This window comes from Antrostomus carolinensis, unplaced genomic scaffold (genome assembly GCF_000700745.2).
Source record: "Antrostomus carolinensis isolate BGI_N321 unplaced genomic scaffold, ASM70074v2 scaffold20925, whole genome shotgun sequence".
Lineage (NCBI taxonomy): Eukaryota > Metazoa > Chordata > Aves > Caprimulgiformes > Caprimulgidae > Antrostomus > Antrostomus carolinensis.
Window position 1 is genome coordinate 105576 of NW_010317335.1, and position 23377 is coordinate 128952.

Sequence of the window (23377 nt, forward strand, 5' to 3'; positions counted from 1 at the left end):
ACTGATCTGTCTAGGTGCACGGGCACTGTTTTGGATCTTGCTGTCAGAGCTGATAGAGAAGCTCACCATGCTTGAAAAAATGAGCCAGTGCAGGGAGAGGAGTGGAAAGAGTAAGAAAATTTCATAGTATGATGCCATAAACTGCATCCCTTAGGAGTAACAAGTTTTCCTTCATATTATCTTGGAAAAAAATCAGTTAAAGTAGTACCAGAGTTGTGTCCTGCCTTATTAATTTGTTTGAAGACAGAGATACAAATGGTTAAAAAAAAAAAAAAGTCAGTTTTATGAAACAAGGAGTTTTATTAAGATATTTTATTATGTGTCTCTGTAAGGAATAGACCAACAACCATATAAAAGCTTACAAGGATGGTTAACCTTCAACACTATAAGTGTGTTAACGTGACAGAAATTCACAATTTTGCATCTTTATTGACTGACTTTTACAGAGTGAAGGGAGAAAGTTCTCAACTATGACATGCCAATGACGATCTTTGACAGGAGACATTTACAATTGCTTTAAATCCTTTACCTTTTTTTTTTTATTTTTTTTTTTTTATTTTTAAGCAAGTCGATAACCCTGACTTGCAGAGTTAGGAGTGAAAAATACACTAGCACCATCATATTAATCTTTTACACTTCCCTAATTTTAGTGGTCTTGACCAGCAACGACAGGAAAGCAGAGAAGCACCTTTGATAACAGAGTACAATCCAACAATAAAATTATGGTGACTACTGACGTTAAGGTATTAAACTCTTAAAATACGCTGTACTTTTCCACAGCTAATCAGTATAGAAATAGACAATTTTGTACCAAATGATTGCACTGAATTGACCAATGGGTCCAATGCGTTTTGATTGGTTTGTTTTTGGTTTGACTCATCAGACACATCCCAGTTTCTGTCCATGTTGAGGTAGTTGAAACAGGGAGGTCTTTCTAGCTTTATGGACTGCATCTTAGAAAGCAGGGTAAACTTTGGTACTGGGAGCAATCAGTGCTATGTAAATTGGCTAACATTCAACTAATAGAACACAGTGTTGTTTTTTAAGTGTTGAAGTTTTATTATAGCACCACGGAGACATGTTTTGAAGATGGAACTTGGTAAAAAAAATAGAGCAAGAAAGCATTTTTACTGTACTGTGTGTAATAGCAAAAAAAAAAAAAAATAACCCTTGATATCAAATTGATTTTTCCCCCAGAAATTTTGTTAATAAATAACTGGGATACAGATGGTCACCTGTACTAGCTGACAAGGCTAAAACAAAGGAGCACAGTTGGAGTGTGAATCTGTTTGCTGGGGTTTCAGAAAGAGCAGGATCTTTGGTTTATAAGAAGCAGACCGGGCCAATGTCCACGCCAAATTCCTGATCAGGACCACCGATATCTATGGGTGCAATATCAACCACAGGCAGCCTCATTGTCTTGCGTGTTCTGTATTCAAAGACTGTTTTACCCCATTCACCAGTGTGTTTCTGTGAAGATAAAAAGAAAAAACAAGTTAGAAATTGGTGTTGGGCTCTGTGACGGTTATCCTACAGTTATCTCATACTTTCTCTTTCCATATTAATGTGTCCCTCTCAACACCACGAAGACTGGTTGCAGTCTCTGTGGAAAAAAAACACGTTGACGGACATTCTGCATTTCTAGACCTTTTATGTGAGGACTTGGGGGGTTTGTAGGCCTTGCTGCTCCGAAGGGATGGGGTCCCTGATGGACAGCGGAGTACACTGGAGTGGTGCCAGTGCCCTGGTTTAGGACTGAAATATGTTCTGTGTGCTGGGAGATGGTACAAATGGCTGCTCTGTTTGGGAAGTGGGTTTGGCCCCAGGGAGAACTGACAGCAGTAATGAGGTAGATCTTCATGTTAGAGAAATGGCCACAAAGTGTTGGCAAAGTAGTTGTGCATCCTTAAACAGCATGTTTGCAACAGATGTCAGTGTTTGTTGTGATTTTGGGACCTTAAACAGCAGGAGGCAGAAATTGTGGGTGGTGGTTTGTATTTGTTACTGAACCACTGGCTGCAGATGCTCATAGACCAGGATGCTCATCAGCGTTACTATCCCTCTCTAGAACCACTGGCTGCAGTGAGCAAGGCACAGGGAAGCAATGCTGCATCTGCAAAATGGCTTTGGTTGCCCCTTCCCATAATCATAGCCCATGTGTCTGGCTTGGATCAGGTAGCCTTGAATTTTTTGCATGACTAAGATGATTAACCTGCTACTCTTAGTTTTATAGTTGACATGGTATGTGATCAAAACTCAGTCACTGTGACTTCATTTGTAGGCCTCTAAGTGACTTTGCCTCTAAAGCAACGAGATACCAGTAAAGCTCAGGTTTAAATGGGAGTGCGCCTCACTCTCTGCAGTTGCTACAGGAGTGACACTTGTGGTGTACAGAATCTGAATTTCCCCCATTAGGTGCAGCTCTGTTCTTTCCTTACCCAGGTCATGCAAAGCACTTTCTTCCTTTATTATGTATGGGTCTAATCCTCTGGGGGGAATTATTTAATAGACTGCCATCCTAAAGTCTTGTTTACTTACAGTACAGCCATCCTCCAGAACAGCGTACGTGAACTTGCTGTTTCCTTCAGCCTTGATCTCACTTTCCGTAGAGCTCATCAGTTTCAGAGCTTTTTTAACATTTCCACTGGCTTGATCCATGTAGGCAATGCTGTTCTTGCAGTGGTAGGTGATGTTCTGGGAGGCACGGCTGGAGAGGATGCGGAGGAAGGCCAGCTGAACTTCTGAGACGTCCTCTGGAAGCTCAGGGTCTCCATAGCTGAACTGCAGAGTACAACACATAAGTAACAGGTTTTGTTTACTCGTGTCTAGAGTCATTTATTATTTCACCCACTAAATGTTGGTTTAATTTCAGGATTATTTCTTAGTATGCTGTGATGTATGCGAGTTGTCCTGGTTTTCAGCTGAGACAGAGCTAGTTTTCTTCTTAGCAGCTAGAATAGCACTGGTTTCAGTGTGGCTTTGTTATGAGAAGAATGCTGATAACATACTGATGTTTTCAGTTGTCACTGGAAGTCAAAGGACTTTGTGTTTTGCTACTCTGCAGGTATAAAGGACTAAGGGGAAGAATATTAAAATTAGTAACCCAACCTCGCATTTGGGTATGCCAATGGGATATTCCTTATCATATAGTGTCAGCTCTGGTGTATTAATTAGGGTCTCTTGGGCTCTTGCTCTTCTGGGATTGTGGTTTTGTTTTTGGGATTGTCACTCCTCCAGGACTGTTATCCAGGAACAGGCTGGGCTTGGTCAGCAGATGGTGAGTAATTGTGCTGTGCACCACTTATTTCTATATTTTATTATTGCTATTATTACCTTATTATTTTCAGTATAATTCTATTTCACTTGTTGAATTGTTCTTATCTCAGCCTACGAGTCTCCTTACCCCTCCAATTCTCTCCCCTGCTCCTGGGGGTGCGGAGAGTGAGCGAAAGGCTGTGTTTGGCTGCTAGCCAAGTTAAACCACCACAGTCTTTTTGGTGCCCAATGCCAAAATTAGCTCTGTCCCAGCCAAAAACCAGACAGAGTACAATATTTGTACGACCTTTTGGGATGCTAAATGTGGTTATTTCTTACCTGGAAGCCTCCATTTATAGATTCTCCAAACCAAACGTGTTTCTTTCCACTGCTTTCGCTGGTCCACCAGTTTTTCTTTGGCACAGTGCTGGGGTTAGCACTGAGGCATGTCTCGCCAGTTTCCATATTACAGTATACTTTTATAGCATCCATCTTACAGCCTTGGTTAGGATCGACCCAGTACTCTCCTAGAGGCAAAAAAAATATGGTAAGCGCCTTAGTGTATTTGGAGAAGAATCTGACTGTATGATGTGTTTTTTGTGCTTATTTCTATGCCAGATTCCTGAGCCAAGTTAGGCAGCATATTAATTTTGATAGAAGAGATGCCACAGAAAATAAAATGATAGAAAAATATACTGAGTTCATGTGAATACTGTAATATAACTGGCATTTGAAATAAATATAGAACTTAGACTTGTCATGGGGTTTTTTTCCCCGTAAAATTATTTAAACAAATGTTCACTTATAGCATGTAAGGAGTGAAGTCAGTGTATATACTGTATAAATGCATAGTAAATTAAAGTTTTAAATTATTATTAAATTTATAAATTTTATCATAGCATTTGTTTAAAAAAAACAGATCAATTTTTATAGCAGATATCTGCATTTAAATACTCAAAGACAATAGCATTCATAAAAAAAAAAAAAACCAAGGCCTGCTACAATTGGTGAAAATAAAAACCTAACATACCACTCTTGAGCTCAGGATGGCAGAATTTCAGATCTCTGCAGTTACGAGCTGGATTCTTCCGTGACCCGTCAGGACTAATGATGTTTTCAATCTGGTTGTTAATTGATTTCATTGAAGATATGATGTCACCCAGATTGATATCATTTTCTTTTGGCTCATCTCGATATTCATACCCATAGCCCACTGGACCTTTTTCGCCAGCACCCAGGGCAGCCGCACCACCACAACATGGGCCAGGAGGACCAGAAGGACCAGGAAGACCAGGCTGGCCTGGTGGACCCTAAAAAAAGTAGTGAACATAACGCTGAGTAGAGACCACAGGTTAGAACTGAAAGTCTGTGTGGGCCCTAATCTTGAAAAATGGGAATTCTCACATAAACATTTAGTTGACTTATTAATTAAATAATGGTACTTGCTATGTATAAACATTTGTTAGACTTTCCAGGCCTTTCTTTTCCTAATTTTTTCAAGCTGTGACTGTCCTCCTTCTGTCTGGGCTTTGAGAAGGAACCCTTGCCACCAAAATACAGAGAATAGATGTTTCTTGGCTTTAGGAGAAGTGACTATACCAGTGAACTTCGCTGGCCTCTCTAGAGGAGTCAAGGAAACCCGCTTCTTAGCTTCCAGCACACAAAGGGAGTCTGTGCTCAGAAGTGGAGATCCTTCCCTTCCCATTGTACATGGAAAATTCAGTTATTATCTAGGGCTAACACAATGCCCAGTGCATCAACAGGTACACTGAACTACAAGTAATCTGGATTTTTTTGGATTTAGCTTTGAGAGCTAGATACCTCCTACTGCAACCTCTGTCCCTGAAGTACAGCATTTTCTGAAGGAGAAATCTAAATGGGAGAGCTCCCTGTGTTTCATGAGTAACCCCCGGTGATGTGTTTGTTTTTTGCACAATTTACTTACTGCAGGGCCACTTTCACCTCTGTTACCGCGGGGGCCAGGAGGACCAATTGGACCTGGATAGCCGCTTGTACCGTCTTTTCCAGGTGGCCCAGCTGGTCCTGGGGGACCCTAGAACAATGTTGAACACAGATAAAATGGTCAAAATAGTTTACCAGGTAATTTCAAAATCAGAAATACTTAGAGAGAGATTTCAGATATTTCTGTATGATTTATCAGGTGTCTTTATTCAGCTGGTGCCTGTTAATTTAAAAAAAAAATTTTTTTATTTTAAACAAACAGTCTGAATCTTTCCTCCAGTGATGGTAAGTAAGGAGTTTTTCTTACCCTTGCACCTGAAGCTCCTGGACTTCCAATTGCGCCCTGTGGACCTAGGGGACCCTGTGAAGAAAAGATAAGTAAGTCATACACCTCCCAGTAACTTTTGTATCTAGCTGGATGTACCTTAAATAGAGACAGTGAAACATCTTTAAGATTAAATGAAACACATCCTTGTAAAAAGCCTATGTCAGGTATGAGAAAAAATGGTTGCCATTTTTTAACCAGAAAAAAATATCAAATGTTCTCTATATGAAAAAATACTAGTGATGCAAAATCATCCAAAATGCAGGAAAGCCAACTGACATCAATGAGCTTTGGATGAAATCTGGTATTGCCAGGAATACATAGCCATGGGCTCAAAATGCTCCATGTTACCAGTAAAGTTATTTAAATTATTTGACAAACGCTCATGTTTTCAAATGCATTAAAAATTTTGCTCTGTGTATGTACCACAAAGAACTGAGCCATATATTTAAAAATTATTAATGATCTTGGCATTATAGAGTAAATAAGAATTGATCAAGCTTTTTTTTTACTTATAAGTGAGACAACAGGTTATATTGTGTTGTTAAATAGGTTGGTCTTGGTGGCATTTTTATTTAACACTTCCATCGTTTTGCCATCATTGGTAGATTAACTAGGTGAGTTTTGGTTCCTTGAGTCTCACTTGTATCATGAGTGCTATTGATAGTACTTTTCAGTATAAATGCCTCTTAAAATTCTTTCTTGTGATAAATACCTAGGGCATGTCTGTCTTTTACCCTTCAATTCTTTTAGCCATTAAGAGCTGTTCAGAATGGTAATGCATGTTTTCAGTAGTTTACAAAGTTTACCATTTTGTGCCCATTTTGCTCTAACGTTAATTACTGCAAAAAATGCATGACAGAAAAGAAGTATTTGGACTCTGAGTAGCTTTTTAATGGATTTAGGTGTCTGTCTAGCATAGATTTCCAGCAGACAAATATTTCAACCCCTATTTCTATCTTTTACAATTTAATCAGGAGTAGCCTATATAAATGAATGGAAAAAGTGTTCGTTCCAGGCAAAGGCAGACATGTAGCTGAAATGGATTTTAGCAAATCCAGCCTTACCTCCTAGCAGCTTCTTCAGGTTCTTCATTCACAGTTATTTCAAGTTGATTCAGGGAATTTGGACTTTTGAACACATTAGACAATCAAATTACACAGATTCTTTATAATTTTTTTTTCTTTCCTCAGTAAATGAGTTAAGGCTAATTAAGGGACCCAAACCACAGGAACTAAGAACAGCTGTAATTCCCAATCCAATGCAAAATACTCACAGGAGGACCAGGGAGACCAGGGGTACCAGGAAATCCTCTATGACCCTTTATGCCATTGCTGCCTCTTTCACCAGTTTCACCTTTATCACCACGAGGACCTTGAGGACCCTGTAAGAGTAGATTGACAATAAAAGGAATATATAAAGAAATAAGAAAAATGCCCAAGTAACAGGAAATAGTGAATGTATAGTATCACAAATACTTTAAATATGACTTACAGCAGGACCTCGAGCACCAGCAGGACCAGTAGAGCCAGGAGGGCCAGGTGGACCCTGTGACACAGTAAGAATAAGATGGCATGGATCACTTGGAGTTGACTAGACCACCTTTTCATTTTCAGATAAGCAGTATGTTCAAAACTAGCAGCTCTTCAGAAACAAGGGGAAGCTCCACACACATTCTATAATTGGCAAGAGTTTTGGTCAGTTCCTTTTTCTACCAATGTTAGTCTTACTCAGCTGCTTCTAGGCACTAGTCCATACCACATGCACTAGACCCCCTCTTCATTTTGTGAGGTACTCAGTGCTCAAGCTGTGCTGGTGTCAGCACTTCTCAGAAATAACGTGAAGACTTCCAAAGTTACTCCCTCAGTTTCAATAAATGACATTGCTTGTGCTGCATGAAAACCAGACAGGATGGAATTAAGATAGGGCCTGGTGGGATGATGTGCTTTTTGCCATCCTAAGGAGTCCATGGATTTTGAGCTTAATTTATATACGTTTATCAGGAACATAAACTGTCATGTCTTTCCCCTTGATATTCTTATAGAACTTCCACTTTATTGTAGCATGAAATGGACTTTGCATAGGAAAGGTATGTAAATAAGCAGTAAGCTATTTACTTTGGTCTTACCTGGAATCCTCTTTCACCAGCTTTTCCAGGTGCACCACTGGTACCTGCAGGTCCAGGGTGACCAGGAGGTCCCGGAGGGCCAGGAGAGCCACTTTCACCACGGTCACCCTGCAGATAGTCACAGTTGACAGGATAAGAATTTTAATGTTCTACAGAACTACAATGTGAAGAGTATATTCAGTGAAGCTGAAGAGATTCAAGGAACAGTGCTTGAATGCAATAATATACATAGCACAGAGCTAGCTATGTATATTATCATCTCTACATAACATTTATTTGGCAGTCTGAAGATGCTGCTGATTCCTTACTTTGCCTCCTGGGGATCCATCACGTCCAGGTGAGCCATCTGAGCCAGGGTTACCCTGGGGAAAAAAAGAGTGGTACAGTTTGTGCATAAACTGGATATGGAATAGGCAGCGTGTTTTCCAGTAGGCTTAAATAATGCTCATCAAAGAAAGGGAGTTTTCAAGGAGGAAGAGTTCCAGGAGGTGGAGGGGCCCATAAAAGGTCTATCAGATCCTCATTGTTTTGTAGGCATTCAGGCAGCGCAGTTGTTTGTTCAGTTCCCAGTGAGACAGAGACATGATCCACAGGTAGTAAAAGGTATAGCAGAGACAGCAGGCTACGCCACCTTACATGAAGGCACTTGAGGGAGGCTTTGTGGACCTTAAAGCATATTTAGTTCCTAAGTCTCCTGTTTGTAACTCACAAGATAGCAGGAAGGTCTAACACATCCACTTACATCTCTGCCAGGCTCTCCAGGTAAGCCTCTTTGTCCAATAGGACCTTGTGGACCGGGAGCACCACGTTCTCCTGGGACACCATTGGTGCCTGGTTTACCATCTTCACCCTGAGCAAAAAGGGAAAGATTTTTGTTGCAGGTAATGTACTTATGAAATATCATCGTATTATACATCTTTAATTAAATATGCAGTGATTATGAAGGAGACCTATTAAAGTGAAGGGCCAGTGTGACTTCGTGATTATTAATACTCAAAATAAGAAAGATAAAAACTTGGCCCAACTGGTGTTTTTTCATCGCTAGTAATATTCTTGCAAGGCCGTTGAACCCAGGGAACTTTCCTTATTGCTTTGTCAACTAAGAAATAAATAAGCATGTCTCTTCTTATGTGCTCAAAAACAATTGACAAAGCAGTTAAAAAAAATTGCTGCTCTATCACAATATTAGCAGTAAAATACAAACCAAGCTTCACACCATCTTTCTAGAGGGAGGCGATAATATTTTCCTGTTTGGGTCATAATATTTAGTCAAGAAACATATTGTGAATTAAGCAAAGATAAACAACTTGTGGCAGGTTAAACTATGACTCAATTCTTATCTCAAAGGGAGTTTGTAGCCCATTGCTCTTCTTAAGTGCGTGAAGCTGGTTATATACGTCTAGATAATCTGATCCAGGACTCTTGCTGATAGAGATTAAAGGCAACCTCACATCCCACAGCTGCTTCTTACAGGACATTTTAAAGCCTGATCTGACGGATGTAAACAAAAATAACTGTAAACTCTGTAGTTGCTGAACAAAACCCCCAATACATGAATTACTTTTTGTAACACAAAGCTATTTTTAGCAGCTGGATTACAGTTGTTGCACTGAGGCTGTTGCTGCAGTGAATGCACTCTCACCTTGGCACCCGCCATTCCAGGTGGGCCGCTTGGACCACGCAGACCTGGCAAACCTGTGTTACCCCGGCCGCCAACGATGCCCTGAGGACCTGGTTCTCCTGGTGCCCCCTGTTTACGAAAAGGTGAGATCAGTCAATACTGAGGATCTTCAGCGTTCAATAGGTGGCTTCTTATTCTTGCCAAACATAATCCCTGTCAATTAGTATAACCGTCCCTGGCTGGACGTATACTTACCCTTTCTCCTCGTGCGCCTGGTGGCCCTTTTTCTCCTGGTGAGCCGGGTTCACCTCTTGTTCCAGCAGGTCCTGGACTGCCAGGAGAACCAGCACTACCAGGGGGTCCAGGAGGCCCATCCTTGCCTGCAGGCCCTGCATTACCAGGGGGACCTGGGCTACCCTAAAAGGAATTTTAAAGAGAAGTATGTGAGCTGTGTTATCTGAACCAGTAGTGCATGCTTACTGGTGTTAATCTTCCCTGATGAAAGCCAGCCAGACTTGATTCAGTGCTGGAAGGTGCATCCAAATCTAATCTGGTTTTCTCAAGAGAATCCTTTTGCCTACCACTTTCAAACCTCATTTTTTTTCTCCCTCCTGTCTGGACATAGGGTTTGCATAGTACACCACCAGCACAGCTTGGATGCCCAGCGTTTGTAATGCATCCAACACAGGATTACACATTCCTTAACCAAGGCTCTGCCACAGAAGTTTGAAATGGTTGTAGACTTCACTGATTTCTTGAGTCACTCATGCTAGGTGCCTTTCAAGAGGGGTCTTGGACATGGCAGAATTGAAATGTCATTCATTAAAAGTCTTAGCCAATCAATGGAGATAATTACATTGACTTTAATAGTATCTTAAATAAAATCTTACTTTTTCTTTATATTCACCAATATTCTAATTTGTATCTGTAACTATAAGACAGAAAATAAACATCTGTTTATTAAAATATAAAAGTTTTCTTACTTTATATTTGTTACCTATAACAGGATAATTTTAATTTTGATTTTTAAATTGGTAAATCCATTGTATTCTTTGCATTTTTCTAATTTTTAAAGAATTAAAAATTAGTATATAGTTTTTACTATGCAAGTCAAAAGTAGGTGCATGTTGAACATGCATGGATATTATGAAACAGCTTTTCTTCACAATTATTGTATAAAATACTGGAATTAGCTAATGCATCAGCATAGATTTTTATAAAAGGACACTTCAGACTGGTAGATTAAACTTCAGGTGTAGGCTGTATCATAAGAGAGAAAATTTGCCACAAGAATCTTTCCAAACTTCTCTGTCCCAAGATAATTAAATCTCATGCCATTCCATTCTACATGCAGCTAAAAAATTTGTCAGCAGTGATCTACAAAACGTAGTTTTGCAAATATGTACTAATTCAAGATCCTGACTTGAATATTTCTTGCATCATAAAAGAGCAAGAGTGAAGACAGGATGTCTGTCACCAACAGAAATACTCCAGAACTTGATCCAGGAGGACTCCACTAACTGATGGGCTTTGGAAAGCAACCATAATAGTAGGAGGTGTATGAAGACAGTAAGTGAATGAATTGCTATTCCATATAAAATAAGAGGAGGGTAAACTCTCTTTTGCAGAAGTTTTACCCTAAGCCCAAACATCATGTTGAGGATGCTTTTGCTTATGTTATATTCATGTCAAGGTACATACAACTTAATATAGTCTAATATATTAATATATGTCCAAATATATCCGTAAGGTAAGAATAAAAGAAAAAAGGGATAAGACAACTTACATTGTTACCAGGGGGACCAGGTAGACCACGAGCACCAGGGAAACCAGCAGCACCCTATGAGAGATCAATACTTTTAGTTGTCATTTTTTGACGATTGTAAAAAACATGAACAAATTGATTTTTATACAACAGCTGATTTTGAATTATATTTATCTGTTTTTCTTAAAACCTGAATTAAATGTCCTGGAACTGAAGAAGTTGTTCACAATTTTGTTTGTTTGGTTGGTTGTTTTTTGTTTGTTTTGTTCTCAAGGGAAGGTCCCATGTGTTCCTCAAATGTGAACTAATGGGCTCTGAGAAACTTGGCAAAGACAGCATGTAAATCTAATAACTGTTGAGATAAACCATTTCACAGCTTCAGGTCATTGTGCCAAAAGCTATTTTGGCACCTTACTTATATTAAAATCAATGTAATCCAGATCACTGAATACCTCAACTTTAATTACTCATTCTGGAACACTAATTATTCTTGAACTGTAGATATTAAAGTCACTGGAGGTCTTGTATTTCATTTACCTCACATTTGTTGTAATAGATAGTCATTTATCAGTGCCTAAGTCAAAGAGATACTCACAGGGCCTCCAGGAGATCCACGTTCTCCTTTTATTCCTTGGGGACCAGGTGGACCCTATATGAAAGGAAACAGATAAAGCAAATTATTAAGCTGATGAGATAGATGATTAGACAGGTTGCCCAGAGAGGTGGTAGAAGCCCCCTCCCTGGAAACGTTCAAGGTCAGGCTTGATGGGGCTCTGAGCAACCTGATCTAGTTGAAGATGTCCCTGCTCACTGCAGGAGGTTGGACTAGATGGCCTTTAAAGGTCCCTTCCAATCCAAACCATTCTGTGATTCTACTAAAATTATGGAAGTGTTGTTAAGTTTCAGGCAATTCAAATGCTTGTACTTGGGTCCAGCCACATTGAGGCTGAAGGAGAACTGAAGAAACCTCTCTTTGTAGCAATAAGGAACAGAAAAAAACTTACTGGTGCACCAGGACCACCTTGTGGACCTGCAGCTCCAGGGGGTCCAGCCTCTCCTCTTAGACCAGGTGGGCCTCTTTCTCCTTTCCCACCAGGTTCCCCGTTTTGGCCCTGTAGAAAAATTATATTGTTATATTACAACTCAAAAAATGCAGATGATATCACTGTGATGAGAAACTCCATTCATGTACTCTACTGAAGGGAATTTAAATATTAAATTAAATATGAATACAGTTGAACTCTATTGGTCTACCAGTGTAGGAAGGGAAGGATAACAAAATGTTGCTCTATATGTGACTGAGTACAGAAAGAGTAGCAAACGAATCAAATGTGTGTAGCAGGTGTGTATATTAGAAGGGTTACAGCAAGGCCTTCTGAAATGTCGATGAACTTGGAGAAACTAAAAACTGATAATCACATTCAATTGCTTTTAAGTATTTATACTTACTGGAGCTCCAGGGAAGCCAGCAGGTCCAGGAAGACCTTGTTCTCCTCGTTCACCCTGTAGAAAACAACATGTCAGCAACGGAAGATGTCAGAAAGATAGGCTTCACTTTACAAGTTAGAGAACACTCCCATGAATACTGCTGAAGTTTTTTTTGTCTTATCACCCTTTGAAGGGAAAAAATCAAACCCAAAACAACAGTTGCTCCTGAGCTTTCAAAACAACTGTTCAGAAATTATGTGATACTCATCTAAAGTGTGACAAACTCATCTCAGTTACACCTGTATAAACTGAGCACAATCCAAGGTATTCCCCAGATCCAACTGAGATCCAAATGTGCTGTTTTATCAGTCTAAAATATAAATATAAGAATAGAGTATTTTTAAAAGTTTACTTAACTGTAAAACAGGATGGAAAGAACTACTGCTCACACTCTTGCCCTGACCTGTCACTGCAGCCCTCTGACCCCTTTACAGTGTTAAAAGCTCTGATTCTCTGAAGTCCTTAGCACCTGTAAATCCCAAGAGTCAAGAGGAGCCAAATGTACTTAGTTTATTTTGAACTCAAGCCACACGTGTTCCTGATGGGGCAGGTGCAACACTAATGTCTATATTAGGCTAGAAGAGCCATGGTAAAGTTACACCAAAAGAAAAGTACAATCACTTACAGGACCACCACGGGAACCCATTGGACCTGGGGCACCTGCTGGACCAGTCTCTCCCTGTAAGGAACAAGAATGATTCCTAGGTGTTTTTCCTCTTCCCGTGAGACAGCCACTGGTGTGACTGGTTACAGTATCAAACATCGTTACGGAGGATGCTTTACCTTATCTCCAGGTGGGCCGGCAGGACCAGGAGGACCGATGGGACCTACATTACCCTAAAATATTAGAAAAAAAAAAAATTTGTATCAAAATATGACAATGTTAATTCCTCTGTTTTGATCAATAGCATTTGTATTTCAGTGTAAACAGGTTGCTTAAGATAATTAAATGGAAGTAAGTCTACAATGCCAGTGTATTGTTGCACTGTGTGTTTTGGAGTGACACTCCAGAGATCACACCATTTTGTGATGTGAGAGATCTCCAATTGATTTATCCTCTTTTTTCCCTCCCCACCGTCTAAACCTAATCCAAAATAACTTGAATTTAATAGATCCCTTTCAATGGTAGATGATAAAAGTTATCCATTGCCCTAACTTTTCATACAGATAATTGATCCATATTTCTGCAGTGTATGTTCAACATCTCCTGACTAGCTTTCTGCTGTTTTTCTTTCTTGAGAATTTAATACATACCTGATGATTTGAAATATTTTTTTTCTATTTCCTCCAACTCATACAAGCTGTATTTTTGTATTTGTCATCCCTTATTATTTTGATGTATATATGCTTCCATGTGCTCACTATATATTTCAAGCTTCTATTTAGGTGTAAATGCTATATAGATGTATAAATATACCATAAGTGGTGGAGTCACCATCCCTGGAGGTATTTAAAAGATGTGTAGATGTGGTACTTGGGGACGTGCTTTAGTAGTGAACTTGGCAATGCTGGCTTTACTGTTGGACCAGATGATTGTAATGGTCTTTTCCAACCAAACCATTCTATGATTCTATATACTAACCTTTAGAAGTGTTCTGTATGAGAATACTTACTATCATGATGTCTTTTTGTGCTTCATTATAACCAGCATTTTCCTCATCAATCAGTTAGATTTAGGAAGCTAATAACATTTTTCTTTACTCTTGTATTGGTGCTTTCCCTCCAAAACATTGTCTCAATTAATTGTAATGATCTGCTTGCAAAAAATTCTATTATATCTACCCAAGCAGCTGTAATCACAAAAACTAGTATTAAGTCTAATTTAGTGTACAACACCAGATATGCACTGCTGGATTACTGCTTTACCTCTCCTAGACAGTATTTATTCACCGTAAGTTTACTCATGTTCTAAGTGTAGACTATGTGAAGCTAATTGACAAACTGTAAGATGTTTAAAGGCTACTCACTCTCTCTCCTCTTGCGCCAGGAAGGCCATCAGCACCTTTGCCACCAGGTTCTCCCTAGCAAGTGTAAGACATAACAAGCATAAGCAAAAAACAAGCATAAGATGAGCATAAGGAGGGGGAGGAGAAGAACTGAAACACTTCTGAGGAGAGGATCTCATACTGAGGGTATCTCAATAACCAGATTTCCTTATTGTGATCATACCAATCTAAAATGTGGGCTGACATTCTGCCCAGTAATCAGCATCAGGTACTGAATACTTTCATAGAAAAAAACCCCTAAATTGATTCAAAATGGCTATGCCAAAGTTTGCCCGTGGTATGAACTATTTTTGTTGTTTATTAGCTTCATGAGAACTGTTTTGACCAACCCCTCTCCCAAGACATCTATCACAGCAAAATATCTAGCATATATTAAACCAGGTGAAAAATCCTGTATTTTTTAACATATAGGACCCATACTACACTGCTTAATCAACAATACTACAGAATCAATACCTCTGAAATCAGGCCAGAAGTGAAGATATGGACAAACCCAGTGCCTCATGGGATGCTAACACTGAGTTAGCACAGAATTCTCAGAGCATATGTGTGGGTGTGTATGAGTGTGTTACCTTATCGCCTTTTGGTCCAGGACTTCCAGAAGCGCCTCTTTCTCCTGGCATTCCCTGTAAGCCAGGCAGCCCTGTGCCTCCAGGGGCACCAGGGGGTCCAGGAGGACCCTAAAGAGTAACAGAAAAAAATTAGAAAATATTAAGAAAAAAGAATATTGACCTGAATGATGCATATAATAGCAGGAAGCAAGCAAGTCTATGGGTACCTTGGCACCTTCTGCGCCAGCAGGGCCTGGCCCACCTCTTGTTCCAGGAGGTCCTGGAGGACCCTGTGCACCACGTTCACCTGGGATACCATTTTCACCCTGTGGCAAAGAAATGTGTTATTTTGTGTTGTCAGGCTCATAGTTTGTTAATTCCTTAATGTAATTATAGAACTATTGCTGTATGATTTACCTTAGGGCCTGGGAATCCGGGTCCTCCAATCTCACCTTTTGGCCCCTGTTCATGAGAAAATAAATGCAAGTTATCTGTGCACTTTACTTAGTAAATCTGCATTGTGGTTGGCACCCTGTTTCTCTTGCCTGTTATCCCTTAAAGCAGACTTCTCTGCTCTGCAGAGTGCTGATAGCTGACTGAATTTGGAAATGTAATCTAGGAAGAGCTTATAATGTTTTGGGGTTTTTGTTTGATTGGTTGTTTTTTTTGTTTTTAAAAAAGAGAAAAATCTACTACTTACAGGTTCTCCAGGCTTTCCATTCTCTCCAGCTGGTCCTGGTCCACCAGGCAATCCCTATATGAAGGAACAGTATTATAATCTCTGTTACACAGAGAAATTACGCATTTTTCTTATATAGCAATTTTTTTTTTTGACTTGTAGATGTGTACCCCACTCATTCCAATCCTTTACAAAGTAGGAGGTGCTAATTTGATAACTAGAGGTTTTATGTGACATAATCCACTGAGCTAGCCATCTGGTTTGCAATTATGAAATACTAAGCAATAACTTTTGTCAAATGGTTGATCTTACTTCAAAATATGATGACAGGCACCCTAATGAAAATGTTTAGATGCCTCCTTTTGTGTGTGTGTGTTAGTCTATTAAAAAGAATCAATCAATTATAAACAATAAACACACAGTACCTGGAGGCCAGGTGGACCTGATGGTCCTGGTTCTCCTCTCTCCCCAGAAGCACCCTAGTATCAAACAAAAGAGAGAACAAAAAAAAAACACCACCTGAAATTAAGAACATTTCAATATCTAAATACCTCCACACCACCTCTAAGCTATGCTTCCTTATCATGGTCTGATGATGACATTGCACAATTACAAAGACTAATGTATCTTGGTGTTCTGGTATTTGCTCTTTTCACTCCAGCTGTTAGATATAATTCAGCAGACACATTTATACCTGATACCAGTCTGAAATGCTAGCTCTGGTAAACACTGATGGGAACAATACTATGCTTCCATTTGAAAAGGTGGTAGATCCCCAAGAGCTCTATATGGACTTTTCATTTCAACTTATACCAGGTATATCTGGCTCAGGTTTCCCCTAGCAAAGTTTAATTTATTAAAATTATTGCAAAGAAGAGCTCTTTTATTTGTCTTCATAAAAGGAATATTTTCCTTCCTCTAAATTCACAGTCTCTATCTGTAGATGTCAGGCCACCTTGCCAATAATTGATCATTGCCTCTTACAAGACTACCGTACTTACAGTAGGTCCAGGAGGACCCGGGAGGCCAACATCACCATTTTTGCCAGCAGGACCCTATACAAAAACAAAATTAGGCTATGGTTAGGAGTTGATACAGTTTTTATAAGAGTCATAAAATTATCATTAATTCATATTATGTCATTATTAAATTATTATATAGTTAAACAAAATGTTAATGAAACTTACAGGTGTTCCAGGCGGTCCACCAGGGCCCCTTTCTCCATTCTTACCTGGTGCACCCTTACAAAAGAGAAAGATCACACTTAGAATTTCTGTTCTGGTCAGCGTGTAACCCAGTAACTTAAAGCTGCAGCACCAAACAGCCCAACTATGGAGCCACTTAATGGCTGACTGATCAAGCATAAGCATAGAATTGGAAAAATCCCACTCACCTCATTGCCCTTAGGACCAGGGAAACCCATGACACCTGGCTGACCACGTGGGCCTGGGGGGCCAGGTGGACCAGAGCGGCCAGATTCACCCTGATTACCCTGGGATACGCAAAAAAAGAAATGAAGATATGGCATTTGTTAGGTGAAATAAATGAATATCCGTGACGTTAAATAGTAAGGGTGAGATCAGGCTAGAGACATTGTCCAAAATTTACTATACGTTTTGTATTTCAACTAAGCTTCTGTATACTCTGTCTTTTAAATAGTATTACATGACAAGGTTTACAGATATAAAGTGCTCTGGCAATTAAACAAACAAACAAAAGAGATAATTAATCTGACTGTGATAACAACCTGTCATGTAGATACTGTGGGATGAGGGTAAGGGCAGTAGGAGGACTAGTATAAAATATTTGCACAATATACATACTGGAGGGCCGGGTTTCCCATCGCTTCCAGGGCTTCCTGGAATTCCAGGCAAACCCTACAATTGAAGAAAAAGAAGTGTTAGTCTTTAGTTTAAAATGTGTGGTATTAAGTTACAATATGTAAATATAAATATATAAAAATGCATGTTAAACTACTTGCTTGATTTTAATCTCTTTAATAAAGATTAAAACTCCTCCCATTTCCTCCCTGTCCCATTAAGGGGAAAGACTGGAGAAAGCTAACAAATTCTTTTGTTAGGTGGTTACCACTTTCTCTGAGAGTCATTGTATATAATTAAGGCATCAGACATTAATCAACGTGCACAACAATTGTATTCTTTCGTTATTTGGGAAGAAAACTTAATTTCAGATGGTAAAAATCAAGAAACCAAACAATTTTGACTATGTACCTCTACTTAAAAGCAACGCAACTTGTAACATATTTTAGTTAACTTATTTTATATTTTTAAATATTATTTTCATTATATTTTAAATCATTCCATCAAACAATTTTGACTATGTACCTCAAAAGCAACACAATTTATAACATATTTTAGTTAACTTGTTTTATATTTTTAGATATTATTTTCATTATATTTTAAATCATTCCAATAAAATCTTGTTCAGCTTCGAGAAGCCTGCAGTCAGGCTGACTTTTGAGTTTCAAGGTATTTGTTGTCAGCAGTTGCTAATTCTTAGCAGAGCTGACAGAATGTTGTTACATTCTTTACATATTACACAATAGGTTATCTCTGAAAATCTTGATACATGTATGAAAATCTGACCAACAGCTTATTTGCTTTAATTGCAAATCAGCAATATATATGTTAAATACTTTAATATATTGAAATATTTAATGTAGAATTTAATTATTTATATATTAAATTCTACATTAAGCCTATTTAATGATTTAAATAGAAATATATTTAAATACAGTTAAATTTAAGCCTATTTAAATAATGATTTAAATAGAAATATATTTAAATACAGTAACCCAAATACCTATTAAATGTAATAAAAATAATGCATTTTGTAATAAATTATAAAATTTGCTAAAATGTAAATAGACATTAGAGAAAAACATCCAATGCTCATTCACATGTAAGACATATCTCATGACAGTGCATGGCATACTCTGAGAACTGGGGAGCATGTTCAGCTTCATCTGAGCTTCCTCATTCACTTGTGACAGGTGTTCTCTGAACGCCCTTGTCTCTGTGTGGTTATTTATTGCACTAGGAATATATATACTCTACTTCAGGAATTCATAGAAATTTTTTCTAATTGGACTCCTCTATTGTATCAGCTCTGATGAGGCATCTCTAATAGAGCTTATGAAATTTTCTTGGAGACGTCCTGTCTTACTCTCATTCCAGGAAGACCTGGGCCTCCATCTTGTCCACGCTCTCCTGCAGGTCCGCTGGGGCCAGGAGGACCTGGGCTGCCACGTTCACCTGCAGGACCCTAAAAAACAGATGTTGACATTCACAGCAAGGAAATCAGCATCATATTGAATCTAAAATTGTCCATTCAAATTCACATGGATTCTTCAGAAGTTTGCATTTTGTGTTTTTTTTTAGAGGAAGACTTGTACCTTTTCACCTGGAAGTCCATTGCTACCAGGTAAACCACGGAAACCGGGGGAGCCCTGCCAAATAAAGTAAAATAAAATAAATTTTAAAAAAAGGATCATAGGCAATATGACTTACATAATAGCAACTGGGTTTTTTTCTAAAGTATTTACCATTAGACATATTATTACGAAAATTAGTGAAAGAAATAGATGGAAATGACATTTCACTGCAGCAAGAAAGCATACAGAATTATTTTATCTTTCAATAGAACCACCCTGTTGAAATCATAGCCTGTCCTCCATTATTTTTAACCAGTTCTCCATTAGTTACTTTATTTATAAGCTTTCTAAATTCATATATAAAATAAAACAACACATTCAGTCTTGAACAATTATTTTCTTCTAATTCAATAATGAGAAAAGCTCCATTTTATTGTTTTAATATTTATATTTACTACTACTTCATTGCTTACAAGAAATTTGAATGATAAAATTTAATTTGCAGCCCCATTTATATATTTAATATGATTAATTTATTCACTGTGCATCTTTGGTTTCCTCATAGCTTCAGCAAATACTGCAATCAATTATTAAATTAGGACTTATAAATAGATCAGCATAATTTCCTTTGGTACAGATGGGAACAGAAATCTAAAATTTGTAAGGGTGTTGCTATTTATTTTGTTGAATAAATCAATTCAGGAATTCCTCTGTGAGAATGTTCTCTGGGAAGTTATCACATCTACTAGACAAAAAAGCTGTTGTCAATAAAGATACAACATAGAAGACATCCTGACAATATTCTTGTTAATGACATTGTTGACATTTAAGATCTATTGACAGTAAAGATGTTGACATAAAGACATATCCTAAACGTAGAAGAATTTGTGTTAATTTTGCTTTCCACAGCTGAAAGTTTGTGATTGTTCATTTTTGTTAACTGAGAAGTAATTTTGAAAATTTTATTTTATTATTTTTTCCCTGTGTAGTTCTCACAGTTTAAGGTTGCTTTTCAGCACAGATCTTTTGATACAACTTCCAGGTGTATAATATCACTGCTTCTTCAATATAAAAAATTTATTTATTGATTGATTTATTTCCGACTGAGACAGATCCAAGCACTGCAATGCAGATGAAGAACTACATGAGAATTCTCCCCAGTTTCATAACCCAGTTTCACATGCAGAATTTGCTGAGAACAGATACGAAGCCAAATTTATCCTCAAAGTATTCTGAACATTAGATTTTGGTGTCTCTGTATTAACTCAGAATGTAGCTCGTGTGCACGGTCATCTTCAGCAGCTTACCCTTTCTCCAGGTGTACCAGGTACGCCATTCTGTCCGGGTTCACCATTTGCACCTCTTTTGCCTTCCTCACCAGGAGGTCCAGGAGCACCTGGGGTGCCATTTTCACCCTGGCAACAACAACAGCAACAAAGACCACCACTGAAGTTAGTTAGAAGTCTCCAAAAGAAAATCCTGGGTTTTGTATGGGGAATGATTCAGGGTTCAGACTTCCTGGGAGGAAGTCTCTGAATGCATTTTAAAATCACTTACACGCTCGCCTTTTGGGCCTGGATCTCCCTTTGCACCGTTCTTACCAGGTTCTCCCTGAACAGAAGAAAATCCCATTAAAATTAATTGCAACAGGGTATTATTCTAGAAATAGACGTGATAATCTTTCAAATTATTGACTCATCTTTATTATTTTACATTCTGCAAATGAATTAGCAGACACTAGTTGAACCTGAATGTGGCATGCATGATGCTCTTTAAAATCCCGTAAAGAAAAGAAGTGATACTGCTGAGTAAAAATTTATGTCTGTTTTTGAGCTATTATTTCAGACATCAGTGTGACTTTTACTTGAAGTCCTTGAGTGTGTAAGAGCAGATACAACTCACTAGGTGTATTGTACTGTAGATTCAGCCCGTGGGAATTTGAACAGATGAAATTAGGCTTTCAAAATAACAGATCTTTTCTAGTGTAGCCATTTTAGACAAGCTATTTTTCTATTGTGTGTTTCTAATTTGATAGATAATTTAGGAAAGCAAATAAATATTATCATTTTTGTGTATAATTTTTTATATAGCAATATATAAAGCAATGTCTGAAAAAGAAATACATATTTATAAAAAGAATTGCCTCTTGTTATTATCAAATAAGTTATTAGACCATCTCAAGTGAACAGGACAAATGCAATGTGTTTTTTTAATGGTATCAGAACTACTTCCACCATATTTGTCTGTACAACCACTGTAATGAATTAGTAACTCACCGGAGTGCCTTTTGCTCCAGGGTTTCCACTTGTACCTGGAGGACCAGGAAGACCACGGCCTCCTGGCAGACCAGGAGCACCAGGAATACCAGAAGGTCCCTGTCGAGAGCCAAAAGGAGACCAGGATGAGCAGAGCACAGCATTGTTGGACTCTGCCCCGTCCAAACAGAGACCCTCACCAACACAGTGCAGCAAAAGACTGAAGTGAAAAGTACCCACCATTTCACCCTTGTTGCCAGGGCTTCCAGCTCTTCCAGGAGGGCCCTGAAAAAAAGGAATGTCTAAATAAGCGATGCTGCTAACCTAACATCCTTAAACCCAAGGACTCATAGGGCTTTGTGAAGAGCAGGTGGCACAACACTTGCCAGATCCCATGTAGTATTTATGTACCTGAGGCCCAGGTGGCCCAGCATTACCCTGAGGACCAGGTTCCCCTCTCTCTCCAGGACTACCACTAGAACCAGCAGGACCAGGAGGACCAGTTTCACCCTATGGGAAAACAGTAAAAGGGGAAAATGAATGCATTTTAGTCTCATCTGCAGGGCAATAAGCATTAGGTTCATGGCTTCTTCCTCTGCTGTGGCATCATCACCTGAGTATAAGAGCCAAATCTGCTCAGCAGCCCTGGTGCTGAGGTACCAATGCACGCCAGCCAGCACATGCTGCACAGCAACTCCTGGTGTGGGAAGTTCACCCAAGCCCCTCCCATAATGCAATATAAAGCATTGGGTCTACCACTTAATGGTATTTTGGAGTGGATATTCCTGAAGGTGATGAGGACAGGTTTGTCTCATACTGCATATGAAAACACATCAGTTCTAGGCTTGCAAACACTGTAATAGCAGCCAGAAAAAGGAGGACTCATAAAATAAAGATGTATAGTGACATAAGCTGGGTAACTAGAGAAAGGACCAAATTGGTATGTATCTTTAGCTGAATACCTTAAAACCTGGAGAGCCTGGAAATCCTGCAGTTCCAGGGGGACCTGGGGGACCCTTAAAAGTGAAAGAAATACTATTAATACAAGAGGTAAAAGCCATATGGAATTAATCTTAAGTTAAAAAAGAGTCTGATTATGAGATTTTTCTCTGAGTAAGGAAACACCTGGCAAAATAGCAAATATAAATCATGCTATAGAAAGTGAAGTTTGGCTAGTCCTAAAATATCACACCTACATCTTAGATACTCTGATTTTTGCATGTTCAGCTAAATTTCTGTGTTGTAAATTTAAAAACATGAAAGGTATCATTAAAGCAATTAAGTATAAAAAATGTCCAAAATTTCTTTTCATTATATAAAAAGATGTAGGAGAAAAAGGGGCCAGTATAGCTGTTACACTTACAAGTGGACGTGCTCAGGTTTCTAGGCAAATGGGCAGGAAATACTTTTGCTCACCTCAGACAGATAATTAATATAGTTGATAAGACCATTAATAATTTGATCTATATGGAGAACAGCAATTCAATCTATCTATATGTTCTCTGAGAACAATCTGGGTTTGGATTTATTCATTTTTATGATTTAGAATGTTAAAGCTCTCCTATTTCACTGAATGCTTCAATCAACACAGTTATTAAATATAATTCAACAAAATGCTCATTCTTAAGCCAGTGCCCCCAGTCTCAGGTTTGCTGGCACTGGAGAACATCAAGTAGAAGTAGCTAAATTTGAGCAACACAAAAACTTAAAGTCAAACGTCTGTTAAGTCTTACAGGTGGGCCTGCTGCTCCTGGAGATCCGTCTTTGCCATGGGCACCCTACAGAAAGAAGAGGAGTGTTAGGTACAGAGCACTGTCCCAGACACAGAACCCAAATGCTTTAATGCCTGTGACTCACAGACCCATCTTTTTGTGTCTGTACATTCCCACTTAGTTTACCATAACCCAAGGATTCCTCAACTGTGGAATTTAAAAATAATAATTAATTA

At 38.6% G+C, this 23377-nt stretch overlaps 1 protein-coding gene across 1 annotated transcript; it reads right to left on the bottom strand.

Annotated features, from left to right (window-relative positions):
• Positions 1 to 280: 280 nt before the first annotated feature.
• On the bottom strand, positions 281 to 23201 carry COL3A1 (collagen type III alpha 1 chain). The gene is made up of 38 exons (XM_010168558.2): positions 23163 to 23201; positions 22392 to 22445; positions 21841 to 21939; positions 21670 to 21714; positions 21451 to 21549; positions 20732 to 20785; positions 20482 to 20589; positions 19196 to 19249; positions 18967 to 19065; positions 17604 to 17657; positions 17174 to 17272; positions 16968 to 17021; positions 16782 to 16835; positions 16206 to 16259; positions 15802 to 15855; positions 15519 to 15563; positions 15329 to 15427; positions 15123 to 15230; positions 14512 to 14565; positions 13328 to 13381; positions 13170 to 13223; positions 12506 to 12559; positions 12061 to 12168; positions 11652 to 11705; positions 11078 to 11131; positions 9547 to 9708; positions 9313 to 9420; positions 8413 to 8520; positions 7979 to 8032; positions 7671 to 7778; positions 7037 to 7090; positions 6819 to 6926; positions 5525 to 5578; positions 5201 to 5308; positions 4286 to 4565; positions 3595 to 3782; positions 2539 to 2781; positions 281 to 1470 (listed from the first exon to the last, which is right to left on the bottom strand). Exons 4-38 carry the CDS (start codon positions 21670 to 21672, stop codon positions 1324 to 1326), a joined length of 3192 nt encoding a protein of 1063 aa, XP_010166860.2. The 5' UTR covers positions 21673 to 21714; positions 21841 to 21939; positions 22392 to 22445; positions 23163 to 23201; the 3' UTR covers positions 281 to 1323.
• Between the last annotated feature and the right edge of the window lie 176 nt (positions 23202 to 23377).

Excerpts from the sequence above, each read along its gene's own strand:
- COL3A1 (XM_010168558.2), bottom strand. Across the intron at positions 13,382-14,511 it reads CTGGCGCAAGAGGAGAGAGA|GGTAATGTAGGTCCCATCGG; the intron begins GTGAGTAGCCTT and ends CTAATATTTTAG. Across the intron at positions 8,521-9,312 it reads CTGGAATGGCGGGTGCCAAG|GGTGAAGATGGTAAACCAGG; the intron begins GTGAGAGTGCAT and ends CTTTTTGCTCAG.